The following is a 22326-nucleotide window of genomic DNA, read 5'->3' as shown; positions in this document are numbered from 1 at the left end:
GCAAAAAATATTTCTAATAATATATTTTTACAGTAAAATTGTTCAATAAACATAAATGAGCTTCGATTCCATGAATTAAATAATAATCTGTTTAGCATGAAAAGTAATACTAATACTACAGTGATTCCTTTTTGAAGGCTGATTTAAACCACAACCTTTATCTATCGACTTCAGACACTTATTTTTTGTTTTGAGAGTTAAATATTCAAAGTTAATTTTTATATAAAACTCAATGGAGTATAGACTATTGAGGATGGACCAAAATATTTGTAACGTTCAAGTGCTCAATAAGGTTACCTTTCTTCGGAAGGGGAAGCAGCCTTTTTTCTCAGGCTCGGGAACAGCATCAAGAACAAGATCTGGAGTTGGGGTTCCACTGGACCCGAAAATAGTCAGCTCCTTGTAGCACTCTGTCTCTATCATCTGCAGACAACACACTTGTGGTTTATACACATTTTACTATCAGCTCAGTATGAGGCAATATAATAAGGTATCCTCTCCTCCGAGTTGCAGTGCCCATGTATCCCTCATACCTTTTCTTCCATCTTTTTCTCTTTTTTTCATTTTGATTCCAATTTGTTATTATTTTTTCATGGTGTCTACCAGATTTCTCAAAAGGAATTTCTGACTTTTAATTACCATAAAAAAAATCCTGACCAATAACTCTGTCCATTCTCCATGTTACTACACCTTTTTCCGTCTCACGGTCAAGGTCATAGTACCATCACCAACATACTATGTTGCGGTCACGGCCGCGGTCATTACTTATCATCAACATTTCCCACGGTCGAGGCACCATCGTCAACATGTCCTGTGGTCACGGCACCATTTTTTACGATCACAGAAACTTCATCATCATCACTTGTGACGCAGCGAAATCGCCAACAATCGGAGCGAATCAAGAAAATCCCATATCAAATGTAATCCTATCCCAATGATCGGGAATACAAAACCCCAAAAATTTTCTGAAGTTTTGAGACCCGTTCATCCCTTAATTTTGAATGGTTAGATTATTCCCGACCTTCAGCCGTAATTCATTACTTTACACGACTTTTCCCAACCTTTCAAAATCCCAAACTTTTCCCCGAATTTCCCGTGATTCCCGACTGGTAGACACCCTGTTTTCTTTCTACATTATAATACTCAAATGACATTTCTATTAAAGTTTTGCAATTTCATATTATTTTTGTTTCGTTAATATTTTAATAATAAAATTATATTTGGTTAGTAAAATTCAAGCTTACACTTTGAATAACTGTCCGCGCTATTAATAACTTCGGTTTATCGTTAACATTTGGTTTAAGCACCAAGAGCTGAAAATTAGTATTAAAATGTGAAATAGACCTAGTGATAACTAACCTCATTTTGCCAAGGTATTGAAACAGACCCAGTGTTGAACTTGCTGTAGAACGTATCGTCTGTGGCATCTAGATTGACTCCTTTTACCGTAGAAAACTGTTCAATGTCTAAAACGTCCTTTGCATACACAGCATGGGGCTGTAATAATATTTATAAACAGTTTAAAAATATTATTCATTTTAAACATTAGCATTGAGGATTCAAATAAAAACTGCAAGATAAGATTTTAACACTTTAAACCCTAAGCCTTTTTTTCATAAGTTTCTGTTAATCTTTTTTAGGTTATGTCCTCTTATGTCTTTTATATATTTATTGTAACACAATATGTCCTATATATAAATAACTGTGTATAATGTATATGTCATATGTATAACTAAAATAAAAGAAAAATACCCCGCTGGAGCAAACCTGCCGACTAAGCAAATTTTAATTTGCCTAGATTGATTTTCAATCAATTTATTATTTTAAGTTTTAACATTTATGTTTAACAAGTAACTAGGTTAGCTGATACATTTTCATTGATTTTGATTGATTGATTTGATTTTGATTGATTTTTGTTACAGGGAAACTAAAAAGTTAGTTTTTTATTAAAATATCAATAGTTTAGTATGAAATAAATAAATCCACCACGTTTGATCAAAATATATCCATAAACAAGCCAACTAAAACATTTTATAATATTCTCCATAAGAATATCATAAGAATTTTATATTAACAACTTTTTGAATTTTCTTTTGAGATTATTTTTTTAAGCTCTTTAAAAAGGTCTGGAAAAATTGATAAATTTTGTGTTTTAACACATTCACTGCTAATGACGCACTTGTGCGTCATAAGTATATTAGCAGATATATAATACATGATGTATATAATTACATAATATATTTTAATCCACAATTTATAGTATAAAATTTATTTAATTAAAGATATATTGTCACTCAATTAACATGATCATGTTAATGTTTATGTTTTTTAGCCATTTATAAAAGTATTACATATCATTAGCAGTGAATGTGTTAAGGGTAAAAAATGAGAAAAACCCATTTTTACCCCATAAACCCCCCCTTAAAACCCCGTTCCCATGGTCCGATCATGCTGGTCCGCAAACTCATTCAAGTTTATCCCGCCTTACACCTTCAAACAAAATTTTATCAAAATTGGACAAAAATTACTCAAGTTATCGTCTGGATGGACACACTCACATACACATATATACACACACACACACACACATATAATTTGAACAAATGGTGTTTTTGGCCTCTGGGGACATCAAAATGAAAAAGTAAATCGATCCTGGGCCTAGGTCTTAGGCCTACCATGAGACCTACGGTAATAACTACTTCCCTATAGGGAAATTCGCTAAAAGAGAAAAATAAGTATCCACCTCATCTATAATATTAAACCACCTCATCTATAATATTAAAACGTAACAGGGTTTTTTTATTTCACGATTCTGAATCAACCACTATAGTTCGGCCGCTTAGATAGCGACCTCCTCCAGCATTGGTTTAGCATTAGCGCGCAGGTCGTTTTCTAAGCGGCCGAACTATAGACGGATTTTCATGATTTTTGTATTATTGAAAGAAAGATAATTTTGAGAACTAGGGAATGTCGAAGCCATAATTTTAGTTTGGGGTCCCAGTTTTTTAGAAATAAAGTTTTAATTTTTAAAAAGTCTAGCAGCTGAAGCTTCAATTCTAATCTAGCTTTTGGTATGCTTAACATAACAGCTGTAAACATTCAGCGTTTGTGACACAAATTCAGCATTTGGATAAAAATGAAAAGACATACTAAGGGTTGACATTTATACTATGTGTAATGCTGATCATTGATACGTTCAATTCTTCGGTAAGAGGTAAAAAGTAGGAAAAAAGTAGTAAAATCTGACAATTTTAAAACGAGTCATGGATCTTAATTTAACATTAAAATGTATTTATTTTGTAATTTGTCTTTAGTTAAGGACGTATATCCCCAATTCTAAATTACTCCCAAAACTTATTATAGTCTTAAACAATTCGTAACATTATTGAATTTTATTTTAGCTATGGATTACTTTTTGGAAGTTATTAGGGTTTGGGATATACGTCCTTAACTAAAGATAAATTTCTAAAAGAAATAATTTACTGTTAAATGAAGATTAATGACTCATTTTTAAATTGTCAGATTTTGTTTAATGATTAATTAAATCAAAGCCAAACATTTACTGAGTAATTTAATTTGAGACCAGAAAGAACTTGGTGACGTATTAACAACCCGAGTTATTAATCTTTTAATAAAAATATATTACGAAAAAATTTAAATTGATATTGCTCTGAGGTTCGTAGCTGGTCTTTAACTCGTCTGATTTTAATGCTCAAGAGTTCAAATGGAAGCCCTTACATTACTGAATATTTTAAGGATATAAAGAACTGCAACCATTAATAAGAACTGGAGATATAAGAAAAATAATTTTTTAAATATTATCAAACAACAAAACGTCCATAAGAAATGTATGAGGGAGAGTTTTCGTTTGAACATATATTCTAAACGAAAAAAGATTTTAAAAACGGATTTTGGCATTGAAATCAGTGTAAAAACGTTGTTTGAAATTATGTGTCACAACTATATCATTACATAAAATGAGGTTACTAACCTGTCGTCAATCAGTCCTCTATTGTCTTGGATGACTAGTTTCGGGGTTAAAACCCCATTTTCAAATCTCTTCTGTCGTCAAATGTCAAACATATTTTCTTGCATAAGCCGTCGTCAAAATTACTTCTCACATACACATAAACACACACGAAAACATTTATATTTACAAATCATGTACATGCCCGTGAGGCCGGCCAAGGACAAAACCAGACTGCGGATTGCGGGGTTTGATAAGAGTGTAGGTTAGCCGATGCCTACTTGATGGTGTTGACCTTGGGGGAGGGGAACCAGCTGTTTATCTCTTCTATTGTTCTGTAGTTTGGTCACTCTATCAAATAAAATGTTTGATCCAAAATTTAACTTCTCCTTCAAAACATCATTTGGGGAATTTTTGATTGCTTTGTAAATTTCAAAGGTTTCAAGAACGTTCATTTTGTTACCTTTATTACATTTGTGTAATATCTCTAAATTATCTATACAACTGTTGACATTGTGATTTTCGTTCATTAGGTATTCTGCAAACTTCGATTTTTGTGTTTGCAATTTAGGCTTGGGAAGATGTTCTACATACCTTTTCCTAAATGAACGACCTGATTGGCCTATATATACTTTGGGACAATCGTTGCATGATACATGGTACACGCCAGATGTTTCAAGACTGTTACCATTATCAGGAGGGGATGTGTTCAATTGTTGTTCTAATTTATTGGTAGTCTTACATGCCAGAATGATGTTTTGTTTTCTTAATTCATTTTTCAAAGTGAAATGTAGATTATTGCCAAACTCAATGGATACGAATTTAGAATTAGTTTCATCTGGAGACTTTTTGTTCTTCTGTTTATTAATTATCTTATCTATAATGCTGCTTGAGTAACCATTATTTACTGCTATGTATTTTAGAATTGTGTATTCAATGTTGTAATCTTCTTGGGTCATTGGCACTTTTAAGAGTCTATTCACTAAACTATTATATGCGGCCATTCTATGAGATTGTGGATGATTTGAAGTGGCGTGAATAGTATGGTCGGTGGTTGTAGGTTTCCTGTAAATTCTGTATGTAAGTTTATTGTTGTTTTTTATTAATGATAGATCAAGGAAGTTGATGGAATGATTCTGTTCAGTCTCCAAGGTGAATTGTAGATTATTGTATATACTGTTCAAATAATTATTGAACAAGTTTAACTGTCTCACATTTCCATTGAATATAACAATAGTGTCGTCAACATACCTTTTATAGAATTTAATTTTACTAGCAAATTTGTTATTTTCGGAGAAAATATGTCCATTTTCAAAACTGTTGAGGTAAATTTCTGAAAGAATACTAGACAGTGGAGAGCCCATGGCTAACCCTTCTTCCTGTAGATAGAATTTTCCGTTGAAGGAAAAGTAATTTTGTTCCAGAACTATTTCAAGTAAATTAATTAACTCATTTATGGCATCGGCTTCAAGTTCAGAGTAAGTTAGCAGGTTGTTTTTTGTAATTTCAAGAGTTATCTGAACTGGGATATTTGTGTACAGGTTTACTATGTCTAGTGAGGCTAGGGTGTGCCTATTTTCTATCTTCATATTTTTAGTAAAATCAATTAACTCTAGGCTATTTTTAAGACTGTGGTTGTTGTTCAATTTTATGTTGCTCCGAAGTATCCTGTCTAGTATTTTTGATATTTTGTATGATGGTGCAGTGGTAAAATTTACTAAAGGTCTCATCGGTATATGTTCTTTATGTATTTTAGGTAGCCCCTTCAGTGCTGGTGCTTTAGGCTTAATCATTTTCAGGTGATTACACTTTTTCCCATCTAAAATGAAATGTGATTTATTCATTGCGTTTTTTAAGGCAGTCTGGAATTTCTCTGTGGGATCATTAGGAATTTCTTTTATGTTATTGTCTCGTAAAAATCGTAACCCCTTTTCATTATATTCCAAAGATTTCATTATCACAACAGTTTGTCCTTTATCTGCCTTAGCGATTATGCAATCATTAGTTACTAGCTTTTCTTTTATTGCCTTTATAAGTTTAATTTCAACTTTTTGAGAATTATTTTTATGTTTCTTACTATCTAAAATAGATTTTATTTTCTTATCTATTACATATCTCACATAATTTCTGGAGTTTTCGTCATTGATAGAACAAATTGCAATCTCAGCATTTAGTATTTCAGATATCAAATTTTTGTTCCAATTTCCACCTGATAAACAATGTTTTAGTCCTTTGTTAAGAATACTAATTTCGTCGTCAGTAAAAACGACATCTGTGTAAATGTTTTCGCGTGTGTTTATGTGTATGTGTAAAGTAATTTTGACGACGGCTTATGCAAGAAAATATGTTTGACATTTGACGATAGAAGAGATTTGGAAATGGGGTTTTAACCCCGAAACTAGTCATCCAAGACAATAGAGGACTGATTGACGACAGGTTAGTAACCTCATTTTATGTCAATAGATCAATCCTGGAGGCAAATTATGTATAAAATATATCATTACATTTAAAAAAATATATCTATGTCCAATATGGCGGATCCAAGATGGCGACCAAAAATGCGTTCTCTATCAAAACGAAGTACTAATGACCCAATAAATATCGGCGGCGGTCCCAAGTCAGTTTCTCAAAAAATGTTTATACAAAATGCATGTGGTATCTTTTTTCAAAATTTTTCCAATGGTGGGAAAAGCCGCCATTTTAAATTGTGATTTTAGTGGTTTTCTCGTGCACCGATTTTTGACAACTTTTAGTATGTCTTCTGCAAACCCAACACTACAAAATAAAACCATAAAACGTTTTCTTGCAATTTTTTTAAGGTCATATCCTATATTTCTCTGACTAATTGGTAAAATCACATGTTTTATTTACAGTGTGGGGTGAAAATAGAGAAGCCTGTACTTTTATCTCCATGTTAAAGTTGTCACCAGTTTTGTTTCTTTAAATTCGTCGTAGTTGATGTGAGCCACCAACAGATTGCGCTGATCTAAATGACTAATTTCTGTCGAATACAAGATGTTTTTTACCAAGTCAACCTTATGGAATGACTTATTATGAGTTATAGCAACTGTTGACCCATCAAATTTGTCAGTAACAAAAAATAAGGTCGAAAATTTAATTTAAGACACGCAATCGGTAACTGGCTCACACAACTACATGTTTTTTTATAGAAAAAATTGTGACAGCTGGTCCATATAGATGGGGTGTCTACTTCAGTATCCAATGGTAAATACGTGTACATTACATGTTTCTGGTCCAGTTTTCGACCACTGGACGAACACTAGTTTGAATTAATACAATAACATAATGGTTATTCTTAGTGATGGTCGGATCCGGATATCGGACTACCGGATCTGAGCTAGAACCGGCACCTGATCGGATCCAAAAAATTCCGGATCTTGGGCTGGATGCAGTTTTGATGGATCCGATTTTTTCAAATTTATTCCCGATTTCTTTTACTAGCTCAAAGCTGTCTAAGGATCTAAGTAAAAACTTTGAATACCGTGAAAAGAGTTCTCATAGAATTGTAACAAACAAAGTTTATGTTTTGATGCTTTTCGTATTCCACTAGAGGCTATTGCAGTTGTAGTATGATTGAAAATGCCATAACAATCGCTAACCAATGCAGTAGAGTTAATTCTCATTTGCCTACCATAGGTCTTCTTTTTTGGAAGTTTAGGTAAAGATTCTTACCTAAACATTATCTTTAACAGATTCTTTTTTTTTTTACATTATCATCACCATCCTGTTATTCAATTTCGGAATCTTGAACTTCGGATTCACATGGTGTCACCCGGGTCACTGACCCAAAAGTGCCGTGCTAAAGTGAATTTTTAAAAAATAGTTTTTTAAAATTTTTTTTTAAAAGTTTTAGTTTTTTTAAAAAATTCTAAAATAGTTTTCTTCATTGTTATAGTAGTTATCATATGGCCTTTGGCAATCGCTTATATCTATTTGACATACTTGTCCCATTTTAATACTCATATCCCATTTTAGATTAATATCAGTATCATTAATTGTTAAACTTAATTTATTATCATTAGAAACTATCTTTAGTTGGAGTTCTGTTAATGTGTCCATACCAAATATCACAGGTTTAATTAAATTAGGTATGATAAGAAATTGAAGCCAGATGGTCTGATGTTCAATGGTTACAGGGGCATAAATGATTCTTGCAACACGTTTTGATTTTTCACCAGTAGCTGTGTTGTATTAGACAAAGGAAGTTCTTCAAAAGGTTGAATTATTTTTTGATTCTCTTTAAAACATTGTTCGGAAATACATGTTATTGTAGAACCAGTATCGATTAATGCTTTTGTTGTGAGATTATTGATTATAATATCTATTTCAGGGCATTTAACTTGGATGCAGTTTGGATACAGGAAATTTATTATTTTCAGTGGGTTCATTTAATAAAAAATCTTGATCACACATTATATTATTTATCGAAAAATTGTAAGGGTTATTTAAAGAATTATTTTCGAGGATATTTGCTGTTGATATCGCTGTAGTTGTGATGACATTAGTCGTTGATGGTCCTCGGCTTACATCTACATTCCCAACTGTTAATGTCTGCCTTAACTAATTGAAGCCATCTAGACGCTGGTCCTTCAAAACTCATGTCAAGAAGATCTTTCAGGATTTCAACAGGGTCGTTATTAGGATTTCTTTCTATCCTTTTAACGTAGAACCGTTTAAGTTTTTGTAGATATTCATTTGGATTTATAGTTCTTCCAATGAATTTAGGGATTTGTCTTTCCATTGGGTCAGATCCCGAACATATGATTTGAATAGGGTTGTCGTTCCGGATTGGTGAATGATGCTTTAGTTTTAGTGACTGTACTTCACTTTCACATTTGTTTAGAGTTTCAGTAATAGTTTTAATTTCGTTTTGTTGTTCTTGGATAAGATTATTTTGTATGTGTAATTTAGGTACAATTTCATTGTGGATGGATTGTGCATAATATTTAGCAATATTTTCAATGTCGGTTTTTGTTTGTAGCACTAATGCTTTCATATTTTGTTCTAACTTTTGTTCTTGTTGTTCCAAGTTATTAGTTACAAATGTCTGGATATTTATTTTTTAATGTCAATTTGATTTGTGATTTGAAATTGAAATTCTTTATTTTCTTGATTTTGGGACTGTTGGTTAGCTTTTAGGACATTTAATTCCTGGCGAAATTCACTTTGTGTTGTTCTAATGTCATTTATTTGTTCTGTTAGAATTTTTTGACATGATTTTATCTAACGGTTTAGCTCTATTTGGGTCTGATCTAATTTTTGGTTTAGTTGTGTGTTGGTTTGGTTTAGTTGTGTGTTGGTTTGATCAAGTTTAGTGTTAAACTGTTCTAGAAAATTAAATATTTTGTTCAAATCCGGTTGTTCAGTAGTTTGCGTAGCTTTAGCTTCAGGTGGTTGAGAAGTTGCATGCGTGAGTGTTTGGATTACGTCATTGGGACGATTTTCAATGGTCGGAGACTCGGTCTCTAACAGCTGGTAACTCGCTTCGGGCGTCTTCGTTATCCCTCGGATGATTCCGTGTGTCGTTGTGGTTCTAATATCAGCTGATTGTGGATGTGTACTTTGATTGGCTGGGGGTCTTTGATTTACTTCAATCATTTCAGTCCGGTCCGTTGATTCTGATTGGTCGCTCTCGTTCCGGTTCAAATCTTCGACACTAGGATTGAAACGTTCTGAACGGGTGTTGGATTCAACTTGGCCTTCTACATAGGTTAGGTTTTCTATTTCTTCTGTTGACAGATTTGACGATTCGTCTGATTCGTGTTGTTGAAATAATAATGCAGGATAACGTCTCGGTTGTCTCAAATTATAGTGACTAGTGTACCTGTTGCTCGAATTCGAGCAATTGCGAAGCATTACAGGCGACTCAAAGATTATGGAAATACTCACGATCTACACAACAGTTAGATATAATCAAAATCTTTTGTAAATATCTTATCTTTTTTCAAAAAGCTTATCTTGTTTTTTTAGTGTTTTCTACACATTTTTCCCTCTCATAGCCGCATTAGGTTGTCTATAACAACGATTATGAATGAAAAAAAAAAATTATTTCTATTTCTTCTACTTGGTTGTGTTCTATGACTTTTTCTATGTTTCCATTGTTTGGCAAACATAGTTGGGAAAGTTAGTCAAAATTTCTAACTAGTTAGAAGTTAGAAGTTAGTCCCATAAAAAGTAACTGATAGAAGTTACTAGTTAGTTGGTTTAAAAAGTAACTGATAGAAGTTATTAGTTAGTTGAAAAACTAACTGATAGAAAATAAAGTTAGTTTTCGACATTCGTAGAAGATAGCTGTTTGTTGGACAGGACAGTTGTTTTAAAGGATTTAATATGTAATGACATAATGACACATCTTTGGTTACTAATTGTGTTTTAATTAAATACTAGAATGATTTTAGCACAGGCTCGGTAATATCAGTACAGTCATTTTTTCGTTTGCGACCCTTTTTTTCAATTTTTTAATTGAAATCCAAAATCTTAGAAGGATGTGTGGCCTAAAAAACAATTTGAATAGTTAACACTAAGTAATAGTACAGTACACTATGTTTTCATAGCAATGATAATTATACCCTAAAATGGAAGCCAAATATTGTTAATCGCAGCATAAAATATTTGATGAAATCTGACTTGTTAGTCAATTTAAACAAATCTTGAAAAATCCCACAATTGCAAGTATTGCAACATGTTATTAATAAATACTTTTGCTACAAAAATTACTATCGGGGAAATAAATATGTGTACTCGAGTTTGAGCCAAAATATCTCTGAGATGAATTACCCGATTTTGTTGAAACAAAATTAAATATAAGGTTCATTAATAACATATATGTGCATTTACAAAATTGTATTCGCAGTAGTTTTTATGTTGCCGTTAATTTTTAAAACGTATGCTTACATCGTTAATAAGACACTGAAAATTTCGTTCAAAATACCATAGTGTTTGCCGTGACACAAGTAATAACACCAATATGACAGATTTTAGATTTATAATGCGAACAAAGGTGGATTTTAAACAGATTTACATTTGTAAACAAAAATTTCTCCCGTGACTGGCAGCGGGCCGGGCCGCCTGATGTTTGTACCATATTTCCCAGCCGGGCGGGAGCGCGTGCGCCACTGCGACGTTGCCGATATGCGTGTATATTTATAGTCAACTTACTGTTTTATGATGTAACATAAATTTACTAACAAAATATTCACTAGAACCATGAAACAAATACGTCACAATAAGTTAACTTCAAATATACACGATGATATTTTGAACGTAATTTTCAGTGCCTTATTAACGATGTTAGCATACGTTTTAAAAATTAACAGTAGCATAAAAACTACTGTGAATAAATTTTTTTTAATGCATGGAAATGTTAACAATGAACCTACCAATAACCCATAAAAATTTCAGAAAGATTGGCTCAGTGGTTTGTTTAAAAATACATTTTTAACTTCAGTGTTAGTGCAAAGTTACTTAAAACCCGGTACTTTTTAGGATCTTTCAACTAACTATATACATTTTTTCTGGTGAACGGAAATTTTTTAATTGACACCACGTAAAATTTATTTAAACCAGCTTATACTTAACTTTTGTTTCAACAAAATCGGATAAATAATCTCTGAGAGATTTAGGCTCAAACTCGAGGGCACATATTTATTTCCCCGACAAAGGTGATACAAATCTTGTCATCACTCTGTATTCAATAGTTCAAAAACAAATAGTGATCATCTCACCTTTCCTGACATAAACATTACTTTCGATACACAAACATAAGTTACAGCTGAAGTTCCCGGTTAGGTTAAACTCAAAACACAGTTTGTTGACGTTCAATTAGTTGAATGTTACTGTAAAATTAATTGTACAGCCGTATTGTGTTTAACTTAGAAACAATTAATGTATATTACGAAATATCAGATACTTTTTAGTAGTTTTCCCAGTGTGATAAAAGTATAGTTAACTCCTAGTTTTGAAAGTGACCTATTTGTGGCGAGATAGTGTTTATAAGAGCATGGGAAAAGCATTGAGAAAAACACTATAACTGTACTTAAAAATATAAATTATATTCATTAAAAAAATGTATAATCCCTTAAAGTTAACAACGAGACCATCATACTTTTTCTCCACACCTACCTTAATATGCGCTCTCAAATTCGAAGCACTTGTGACTGATGCTTTAATTATTTTTGTTTTGGGTAAACACAATAAACATTTCAACGCTAGTCGAACGTTTTCATTTTTTTCAACTTGTTGGAATATTGTTCAAAGAAAAAACAACAGAAACAAAGAATTGTTGGAATATGTCACTTAAGTTTGGCCACTTAATATCACACTCGCCCGCCATTGGAAACCAATATTATTAATCTACTGTACTTAATCAACACTGTTCACCTTAATAACTATTGTATAACAAATTTTTAACTATCACTAAAATATGTATACCGACAAGACAACCAAAAACACTTGGGCGAAAACAAATGAACTAACACCTGTCACGGTCAACGGTCAGATAAGATAATGAACTTCGACTGAAGTGAAGACATTGTTTTGACACTTGAGATTACGTCATATCAATCGCCAAACAAACACCCCCCTTCCCACCCTTCGGTGCTTGGGGTGTTGTTATTGGCTGCCATTGTCCCGCCCCCTGGGTCCGCTGCATACCAAAGCGACTGGACTTTGACTTTCTCTTTCCCCACCCCCCACGTTGTTTGTCACAAGGGCGCTGACCTCTCACGTACGCTCGCAACCCTCACTGAACACGTCAAATAAATAACCCGTAGGCTATTGGAAACACTTTCGCCTGACCAAAAACTTAACTATTTAAAACCAGCGAATATATTATCTATTCGCTGGCTATAAAACTAACTGAGTAGAAGTTATTTCGAGCTCTTTTTAAAAAGTATCAACTAAAATAGAAGTTAGCCGAAAAAACGAACGAATAGCGCTAATCGTTAATATTTCTATTTGTTTTTCCCAAGTATGTTGTTTGCAAATCGATTATTTCAATGATTGCTCAAGAAATGTAAAACAGTGTTAATTCAGTTTTATTTTTAGCCTATATCAAATTGTTCAGGATTTCTCGCTCTTTTCTATTGTAATAATTACACCAACCCAAGTTTCGTCTACAGATGCAATATGCCAACAAATATCACCTACGTACAATCTCCAAGAAGTGGTAAAAAAGGCAGAAACCAACCCATACAATAGATATAAGTTAACTCAAAAAGAAATAATTTTAAGAGTTACTGTGTGATATTAGGATTTTCCACTGATTTGGTAATAGAACATTATATTGCAAAACATGACACGATGCAGAAGAAAATCCAATTAAAAATCAGAAAAACCCATTGCAAATACTGTACTTCATTTTGACAAATTCAATAAATCTCAATTTAAATATTAACAGCTGTTTCATTAAAAAGTAGTGTAGAATTATGCATATGGTCGTAATGTAAACAAATCTGAAGAGGCAACTTTAAAGGCTTCTGGGGCAGAGCCCCAAGGGTATTTACCTCGTTCCTCTTTTGATGGCTCATCTACAGACCAAGACCTTTCTTTAGAGACCCCTACCAAGTTTCTACACCCAGCCGTTCTCTCAAATTAGCTATGACAAAAACCCCGTTTTCCTCCATAAGAATAACATGGGATGGGAATTTAAAGGCCACTGGGGCAGAGCCCCAAGGGAATTTTCCATGTTTCTCTTTTGATGGCTCATCTACAGACCAAGACCTTTCTTTAGACACCTCTACCGAGTTTCTACACCCAGCCGTTCTCTCAAAATAGCTATGACAAAGAAAAACAGTTTCAAATTAATATATAGATTATCGTTATCGTTGTTAGCCATTTTGTTTATGGTGTAAGGGAACAGGGATATTATAGGACAAGTTGGGTATCGTTATAATAATAATGAGCTAGACCTAAGCTTTACGACATGAAATAAATCTGATTTACCTTATAGTAGCCTATTTATTTTAAGAATTACAAGTAGTTTAGTTAGTACCTAGTATTTGTGGGACATATATTGTTGTGGGAAATCGGGATTCTTAATCCTATCTAACTTCTTAAGAGTAGGCCTAACATACGTAAGTATTAGCCTATTGGTATTTATTAGCCTATTAGATTGTCTCAACATACGATTATGAAATCTTTTGATTCAAGCCTATTACGTTGGGCGCCATTGAAATAAACCCTTAAATATGGTTTGTATTCTAATCTTATCTTAGTTTAACCCTTTTACCGCCACGGGCCGATTAGATCGGCCTTACGATATGTTGTGAAGACCGCCAAGGGCCGATCTCATCGGCTTAAACATTGTATTCGAAGTCCGCCACGGGCCGATCTCATCGGCTCTGCAATGTCGAGCGAACCCCGCCACCGGCCGATCAGATCGGCTCGGCGTATTTTTGATATTGCGCTGTTATTTTTACTAATATACTCGTAAACTTCATATTACTATAAAACCTAAGGACCATTCTAGTTGGTTCCGCAGCGTAAATTATCTAAAGCTTTTATTATAGTATCCCAACAACACAAATGACATCGATCAAGTGGGCCGTGCCATGAGCAGACTGGCGATTGGCGCCACGCAGTCTGTCGCGGCTTTTACTGGCGCCAAACAGTCTGCAATGAGGTTTTGTTTACTATTACATGTTGTGATGTTAGTTTACTTTATTTAGTGCGGAAAACATTATTTAGAGTCTAGTTTTGTGTACGTTTTTGGTGTAAAATGAGTAAAAGACCGTGTCCGCCGTCACCAATTAGTGAAAACGCTATAGTAAACGAAATTCTAGCAAGTGGATACGACGTCGCTAGTGACGATGGTGAGGTGAACTCATTAGATGACCTGTCCTCTTCCTCAGATGAAATCTTTGACAACACAGACGAGGACCCAACCTACGATCCAGCTGAAAGACCCAATCCTTTTAGATTTTTAACAGATAGGAATAGGCCTAGGGTTTTAGATTTAGATATAAATGCTCCAGGGCCTTCAACCAGAGAAACGGTTGTACAACATAATTTCAACCAAACTGATGTTCACGAGCCTACTGTGAGTTATAGTAGCTCTGATGATAGCGATCCTGATGATCCCCCAATGCCCAGACCTAATAATACTCCACAAATGCTTAACGGACACGTAAATCGGGAACCGGGGGGCAGACGTAGTCAGGGAAGGGGTCGTGTTCGAAGGCCCCAGCCTGTAGGGCCCAGGAATAATCACGATTCTGACAGTAGTGAATGGGAGGAGGTTGAAGACGGTAACGATCATGAATTTCCCGCAACTTTCAACTTTGCTGAGTTGTCTGGACCAAAACACTGTCCACCCCGTAACTCACGTCCTTTGTCATATTTTTATTTGTTCTTTACAAATGTCTTACTAAACACTTTTGTTTTGGAAACTAACAAATATGCAAACGAATTTTTAAGGTCTCAACAAGGCAACCTGTCCCCTAAAAGCCGCCTAAGATCCTGGGTAAATGTGACACTAGAGGAGATGAAAGGATTTATTGCTGTGATCTTAAACATGGGCGTCATTCGAAAACCAACAATAGAATCGTACTGGTTTACCGCATCATCATCAAGTACCCCATGGTTTAGTAAGATGTTTAGCCGGAACAGGTTTGAAATTTTGCTCAAGTTCTTCCACATTGTTGACAAAAACACCTTACCAAAGCTTGGGGACCCAAACTACGACCCATGTGGTCGGTTTCAGTGTTTAATAGACCATTGTAACAGAGTTTTCCGAACGCATTTCACACCATATGAAAAACTATCAATTGACGAATCTTTGGTGGGAACTAAAAAGAGGATCTCATTAACGCAGTACATCCCCAAAAAAAAAACACCATAAATGGGGTATCAAACTTTGGGTCCTTTGTGACGCCGACACCAAGTACTGCTACCAATTTTATTGTTACAAGGGGGCCAGATATGAAACTGAACGGGCTAGGATTGACCAGTTTGGGTTAGGATACACTGTCGTTGTAAAACTCCTAGAAATGGCCAACTTGTTACATAAGGGCTTCCACATGTTTTTGGACAATTTTTTCGTAACGAAAAAACTTGCAAGATACCTTTTTTCAAACTCAACTAATGTAACTGGCACAGTTCGAATTGATCGCAAAGGAATCCCCAATCAATTGCGTGGGAAATACCCAGTTGGGAAAAAGGTATACGTACGGAAAGGACCCCTTTTGCTAATGGCCTACAGAGAAAAGGCAACAAACAAATCTCAGTTTATTGTCCTTTCAACTAAATCAGTGGCAAGAAATGTACGATACACAATCCGTAGAAGTGGGAGGATATTAATAAAGAACAAACCCCAAATTGTACATGAGTATAATCATGGCATGGGCGGCATTGATGGAACAGACCAGATGCTTTATACTTACCTTGACGAAAGACGATGCATGAAGCACTGGAAAAAGGTCATTTTTAACATTTTCGGCCGAATGATGTTAAATGCATACGTCCTATATAAATTAAATACTGACAGACCAGTGGACCGCCTGCAGTTCCAGATTGCAGTAATCGACCAATTAGCTGAAGAATGGCTCTCTGTTAAAAATGCTGGGGTAAATTTAGGCGGGGGTGGTGATGGACCTATGAATAAGAAAGGATTTGGGGTAGAAAGGCTCGATGGTGCAAAGGAGAAGATATGTTCGGTCTGTAGCGGGAAGAACGACCCAGAAGGGAAGAGAAGGCGTAGCAAAACGGTGTGTGTGAACTGCAAAGCCGGATGTCACGTGGCTTGCCTCCCACGCCATAAGTGTAAACCGTAAACAAAAACAAAACACCGTGTTGTAAATATGTGTAAATATTATATAAAAGTGTGATTTTTAACTATTGTATATTTTTAATGTTTTGACTGTGTAACCTAAAACTAATTTTCTGTGCACATTGGATCATTGGGACAGCAGCAATAAAGGTAGGCTTACGATATAACTTTATTTTAGGGATGGTCAAGTCTCGAAATTTCGGGAAATTTTCGGGAAATTTTCAATCTCGTTACACGAGACGAGATTACTTTTTGGCCGAGATTTTTATCAAAACGAGAATAAAAAAAAAAAAAAAAAAAAAAAATTAAAAACGCCTGCAGAAAGTCAATGCAATACCCGCAATACAGGAGCGTGTTGTAGTTGCGTTTCCTTTTCGAAGGCGTTCTTATTTAATTAATTCTTTTAATGTAAATATTACTTTCATTATTTTAATAATATTACTTTAATAACATTTGAGAAGTTTTGTTAAGTGTAAGCAGTGCGAGGAATGTTTTATTACTATAAAAAAAGTCAAAACAAGTACGGTAACTATTTTATAAAAATTAATATTGCTTTTATTTTATGATTTATTTTATTTTAGGATAAGTTGAACTCTATCCTCCTAACTGATATCACCATGTTTCCTAATCGTAGGCATTTTTAATAAGTTAGGCGTGATTAATAAAAAAATGTTATGCTGATGTTATTTAATGAAAGATTGTAAATATTCTTGCCTATTATCATTATTTTAGTATTTAAACAGTCATCTAACAATGTTACAAAATCAGGTAAAAATTTCGAACGTGCGTTTCCCGTTGTGTATGAGAAGAGAAATCTTGTCTCGATCTCGTCTCGAAATTTTATGAGAAATAAAAAATCTCGTCTCGTCTCGTCTCGAACTAAAAATCCAATCTCGTCCATCCCTACTTTATTTTTTAATGTTTTTTCTGGGTTACAGTTACAAGTAATTGTTATAAACAGTGTTTTTTATATGTAATTTAATTTAAATGTTATTTTGAACACTAATAATTGCACTGTAAGAACCTAAATGGTATTATTGTCACCCAACAATACAAAACTACCAATGTTTTACAAAATTCAAGTTTTGTCAAAAATAGTTTTTCTTTTTCTCTTATATTTTTTTTATTTGTAAATATTTTGGCTTAAAATTTTAACTGTACTCTCATAAGATAATAAGGTTTAAGAAAAGTTATAGTTATTGTGTGGAAACATAATACAAATGTTCATTTTAAAATTTTAAAATCAAAATTGTATATAAATATTTTTTAAATTTTAGATTTTTCTTACAGTAACAATAAAAAAACAATGTATATGGTTTACAAATTATACATAGACATAAAGAACAAATAAATACGAACAAAATAAAAAAAAGATTATAGCTCTAGCTATTGTTTCAGCTGAGTTATGACCGTTTTAACAGATGTCATCAAATCAGTCGATTTTACAGCGGCGGTTTTCAGGCGTCGCGCCAGCTGACGGGCCGGCGACCTTCACGCGCAATGTTGCATTCGTCCGTGGCGGTAAAAGGGTTAAACAATAATAATTACGAGGACAGAGGTTTTAAAATACAAGGTTTGATGGTACATAAATGGTTAAAATAAGGTTACAAAAATTGTTCAGGGGTGGGAATTCGTGCTGGCCGAATCAAAAGATTTCCAATTTAAATTTTCAATAAGTATGGTAAGTTATAAATTAAATAATCTTTTAGAAACAATAAGGGTCCAAATGGATGCTTGAAGAGTCTAGTCTGAGTCAATAACTTAATAAAAATGGAATGTTCTCACCAACTTCTATAATAATAATTTTCTTCTTAGTAATGTAGGCCTAAATTCTTCTTTCTTCAGTTAAATTTGGAAATTTTGACAATACTTTCTTTTAGCGAAATTCCCATATAGGGAATAAGCTATTACCGTAGTACTCATGGTAAGACCTGGACGCGGGACCGATTTTTTTTTTCGTTTTGAGGTCCCTAGAGGCCAAAAACACCATCCGTTTAAATTCATATATATATATATATATATATGTGTCCGTCAGCACGATAACTCGAGCAAAAATGATCCGATTTTGATGAAATTTGGTACAAACGTGTAAACCTACGTTTATTCGTACGAGTTCGCGATCCAGCATGATCGGACCATGGGAACGGGTGTTTACGGGGGGTTTTATGGGGTAAAAATAGGTTTTTCCCATTTTTGACCCAAAAAACATAAAATTTAGCAATTTATTTCCAAACCATTTTGTAGAGCTTAAAAAAACAAATAATTTAGTATATTGAAGCGTTATTATGCGCCTAATGATTACGGAGAAAATTCAAAAAAATTGTAAATTTAAAATTCCCATGTTATTCTTATGGAGAATGAGTAAACTGTTGTAGTTTGCTTGTTTATGAACATATTTTGATCAAATTTGGAAAATGTTTTTATTTCTTACCAACTATTAACATTTTACAAAAAAAACAGTTTTACCCTCCCTGATGCAGCAAACCTAAGTACTTGTTAAACTAATTCTATTTAAATCGGGAATAAATGCTATATTTTTAAGTAGACATTTCAGTGTAAATCCAATCAGTCAAATGGAAATTCGCTTAGTCTGCAGGTTTGCTGCGGCGGGGGTATTATAATTTCACAATTATTTTCACAATTAAGTTAATAGATTCTGTGTGTTCTTATTGGATACTATAACTGCACTGTCAATCTCGTTGTTGTACCTCATTTTCAGTTATGGGGTTCACATAAATAAGAACATGGTTGAAATTTACTTGTAATCTTGACCCCAGATGCACTGTATTTTAATTTGGAGGGATTGTTTTGAATAATAATTTTGGATAAGCCAATGAATAAATTTTGATTATAAATTATATATATGTTGAGACAATATGGTTTTAATAATTAACAATGAACATGAATAAATATTGAAAATATAACAAGATTGAATTTGGAATTTAAATAAGGACTATATTTATAAACATTGAATTTTGAGTCATTACGGCGTCTGGAAGATCAATTCTGACTTTGTCTTTTGTTTTTGTTAGGTTACTATCTGAATGTGTACAAACAGATTTTCGGTATTACATTTTGATATCGATTATTATACAGGGTGTCCCGGAACTCTCTACCAATATTTTAGGGCATTGTTCCTGGGTAAGAAACATATCTAAATATCATATTTAAATTGTCCGGAAGTCCTTAGTTACTCAGATAGCCGCCATTTTGTTTTTTTCACTTATTAATTTTTTTCTGAAGATTGGTTAAACATACGAAGTTGAAACTTTGCACAAACATTTATAACAACTAGACAAAGCTACAAAAAAATTATGACGATTTTTCAAATTCATAAAACAAAATGGCGGCTGTTTAAAATTTTGTTTCTTAAATTACTCGGAAACCGTTGATGTTACAAAAATTTTACAAGAATAACTTTTTTAAGACAATTTTATTAAAAATCGATCGACACCTTAATCTTTAAGATCGGACGAGTATTAACTGAGATATGGCAGTTTTAGTGATACGTGAGCGCTTTCAGCATGCGCTGCAACTAATATTCGGCGGTCACGTATCACTAAAACTGCCATATCTCAGTTAATACTCGTCCGATCTTAAAGATTAAGGTGTCGATCGATTTGTAATAAAATTGTCTTAAAAAAGTTATTCTTGTAAAATTTTTGTAACATCAACGGTTTTCGAGTAATTTAAGAAACAAAATTTTAAACAGCCGCCATTTTGTTTTATGAATTTGAAAAATCGTCATAATTTTTTTGTAGCTTTGTCTAGTTGTTATAAATGTTTGTGCAAAGTTTCAACTTCGTATGTTTAACCAATCTTCAGAAAAAAAATTAATAAGTGAAAAAAACAAAATGGCGGCTATCTGAGTAACTAAGGACTTCCGGACAATTTAAATATGATATTTAGATATGTTTCTTACCCAGGAACAATGCCCTAAAATATTGGTAGAGAGTTCCGGGACACCCTGTATTTTAAATAAGACTAGTAAAAAATTAAATTTTTCTTGATTTTTGGCAATATTTGCAGCCAATGCGCGACCGGAAGATATTAACATATAATAATACTAATATTTAAATATAAATTTCTTAGTGTCTTGTAGATGACATTTTCAACTATTGCATATTAAAAATAAAATATTTAAAAATTGTAATAATTTCTGAAAAATATGAGTTTTTCATTTTTTGTTCAAACTTTAGAGCACATGCGCGACCGGAAGATAACAACAAATATTTTTTATATTTTTACCCTGTTTTGGTCTTACTATTTAGCAACTTTTCCAAGGTATTACAACTAAAAAAAAAATAGTGATTTTTTCTACCCACCCTAACGTACAGCCCTGATCTGGCACCTTCTGATTTCCACTTGTTTTTGCACTTAAAGCGGGATTTCAGAGGTCGCCATTTTGACAGCGATGACTACGCGCACGACGGTGTTCGGCAATGGCTCTCTTTAGGGATGGACGAGATTGGATTTTTAGTTCAAGACGAGACGAGAAGAGATATTTTATTTCTCATAAAATTTCGAGACGAGATCGAGACGGGAATTTCCTTCTCATACACAACGGGAAATGCACGTTAAAAATGTTTACCTGATTTTGTAACATTGTTAGATGACTGTTTAAATACAAAAATAATGATAATAGGCAAGAATATTTACAATCTTTTATTAAAAAACATCAGCATAACATTTTTTTTATTAATCACGCTTAACTTATTAAAAATGCCTATGATTAGGAAACATAGTGATATCAGTTAGAATAGAGTTTAACTTATCCTAAAATAAAATAAATCATAAAATAAAAGCAATATTAGTTTTTATAAAATAGTTACTTGTTTTGACTTTTTATAGTAATAAAACATTCCTCACACTGCTTACACTTAACAAAACTTCTCAAATGTTATTAAAGTAATATTATTAAAATAATTAAAGTAATATTTACATTTAAAGAATTAATTAAATAAGAGCGCCTTTGCAAAGGAAACGCAACTACAACACGCTCCTGTATTGCGGGTATTGCATTGACTTTGTGCAGGCGTTTTTAATTTTTTTTTTTTTTTTTTTTTTTTCTCGTCTCGATAAAAATCTCGGCCAAAAAGAAATCTCGTCTCGTGTAACGAGATTTAAAATTTCCCAAAAATTTCCCGAAATTTCGAGACTTGACCATCCCTAGCGCTCTTTAATCTCTAATGTAACGTTTCTATATTTTAATTCATTGGGCCGTTGACCTTGACTCATCTCCACTCCCATAAAAAATACCCACCCTCCCAATCATTCTCCATCACCTTCTTACACAAATGCTAAAACACTGGTATATTGCTTTTGTCCCAAAACTACCTGCATGTTAAAAAAATACCCCCGCCGCAGCAAACCTACCGTCTAAGCAAATTTCCATTTGCCTGAATTGATTTTCAATAAATCTATTTTTATAACATTAGGTTTAACGAGTACCTAGGTTTGCTGCTACAAGGAAACTAAAAAAGTGCCTTGGCAATAAAAAGTGTGCTGGCAATAAATTCGCCAAGTTTGATCAATATACATCCGTCAACTAGCAAACTACAACATTTTACAA

General features: G+C 33.4%; 1 protein-coding gene across 2 annotated transcripts in view; it reads right to left on the bottom strand.

Moving 5' to 3' along the window:
- The window catches only part of LOC128984948 (G protein-coupled receptor kinase 2), a 193470-nt gene that overhangs the window by 12982 nt on the left and 158162 nt on the right, over nucleotides 1-22326 (bottom strand). The window contains exons 12-13 of one of the 2 annotated variants that reach the window (XM_054404321.1): nucleotides 1360-1497; nucleotides 298-423 (exon numbers count right to left, since the gene is read on the bottom strand). In XM_054404321.1, the coding sequence (XP_054260296.1) occupies nucleotides 298-423; nucleotides 1360-1497 (264 nt within the window). The remainder of the gene's footprint in view (nucleotides 1-297; nucleotides 424-1359; nucleotides 1498-22326) is intronic. The other variant, XM_054404327.1, reaches the window with a different exon arrangement.

Source organism: Macrosteles quadrilineatus, unplaced genomic scaffold (genome assembly GCF_028750875.1).
Source record: "Macrosteles quadrilineatus isolate MER2022 unplaced genomic scaffold, UCM_ALF_1.0 Scaffold_1__1_contigs__length_201487025, whole genome shotgun sequence".
In the NCBI taxonomy this organism is placed as follows: Eukaryota; Metazoa; Arthropoda; class Insecta; order Hemiptera; family Cicadellidae; genus Macrosteles; species Macrosteles quadrilineatus.
Note: the sequence above shows the minus strand (reverse complement) of the source record. Positions and strands in the feature narration are given on the sequence as shown.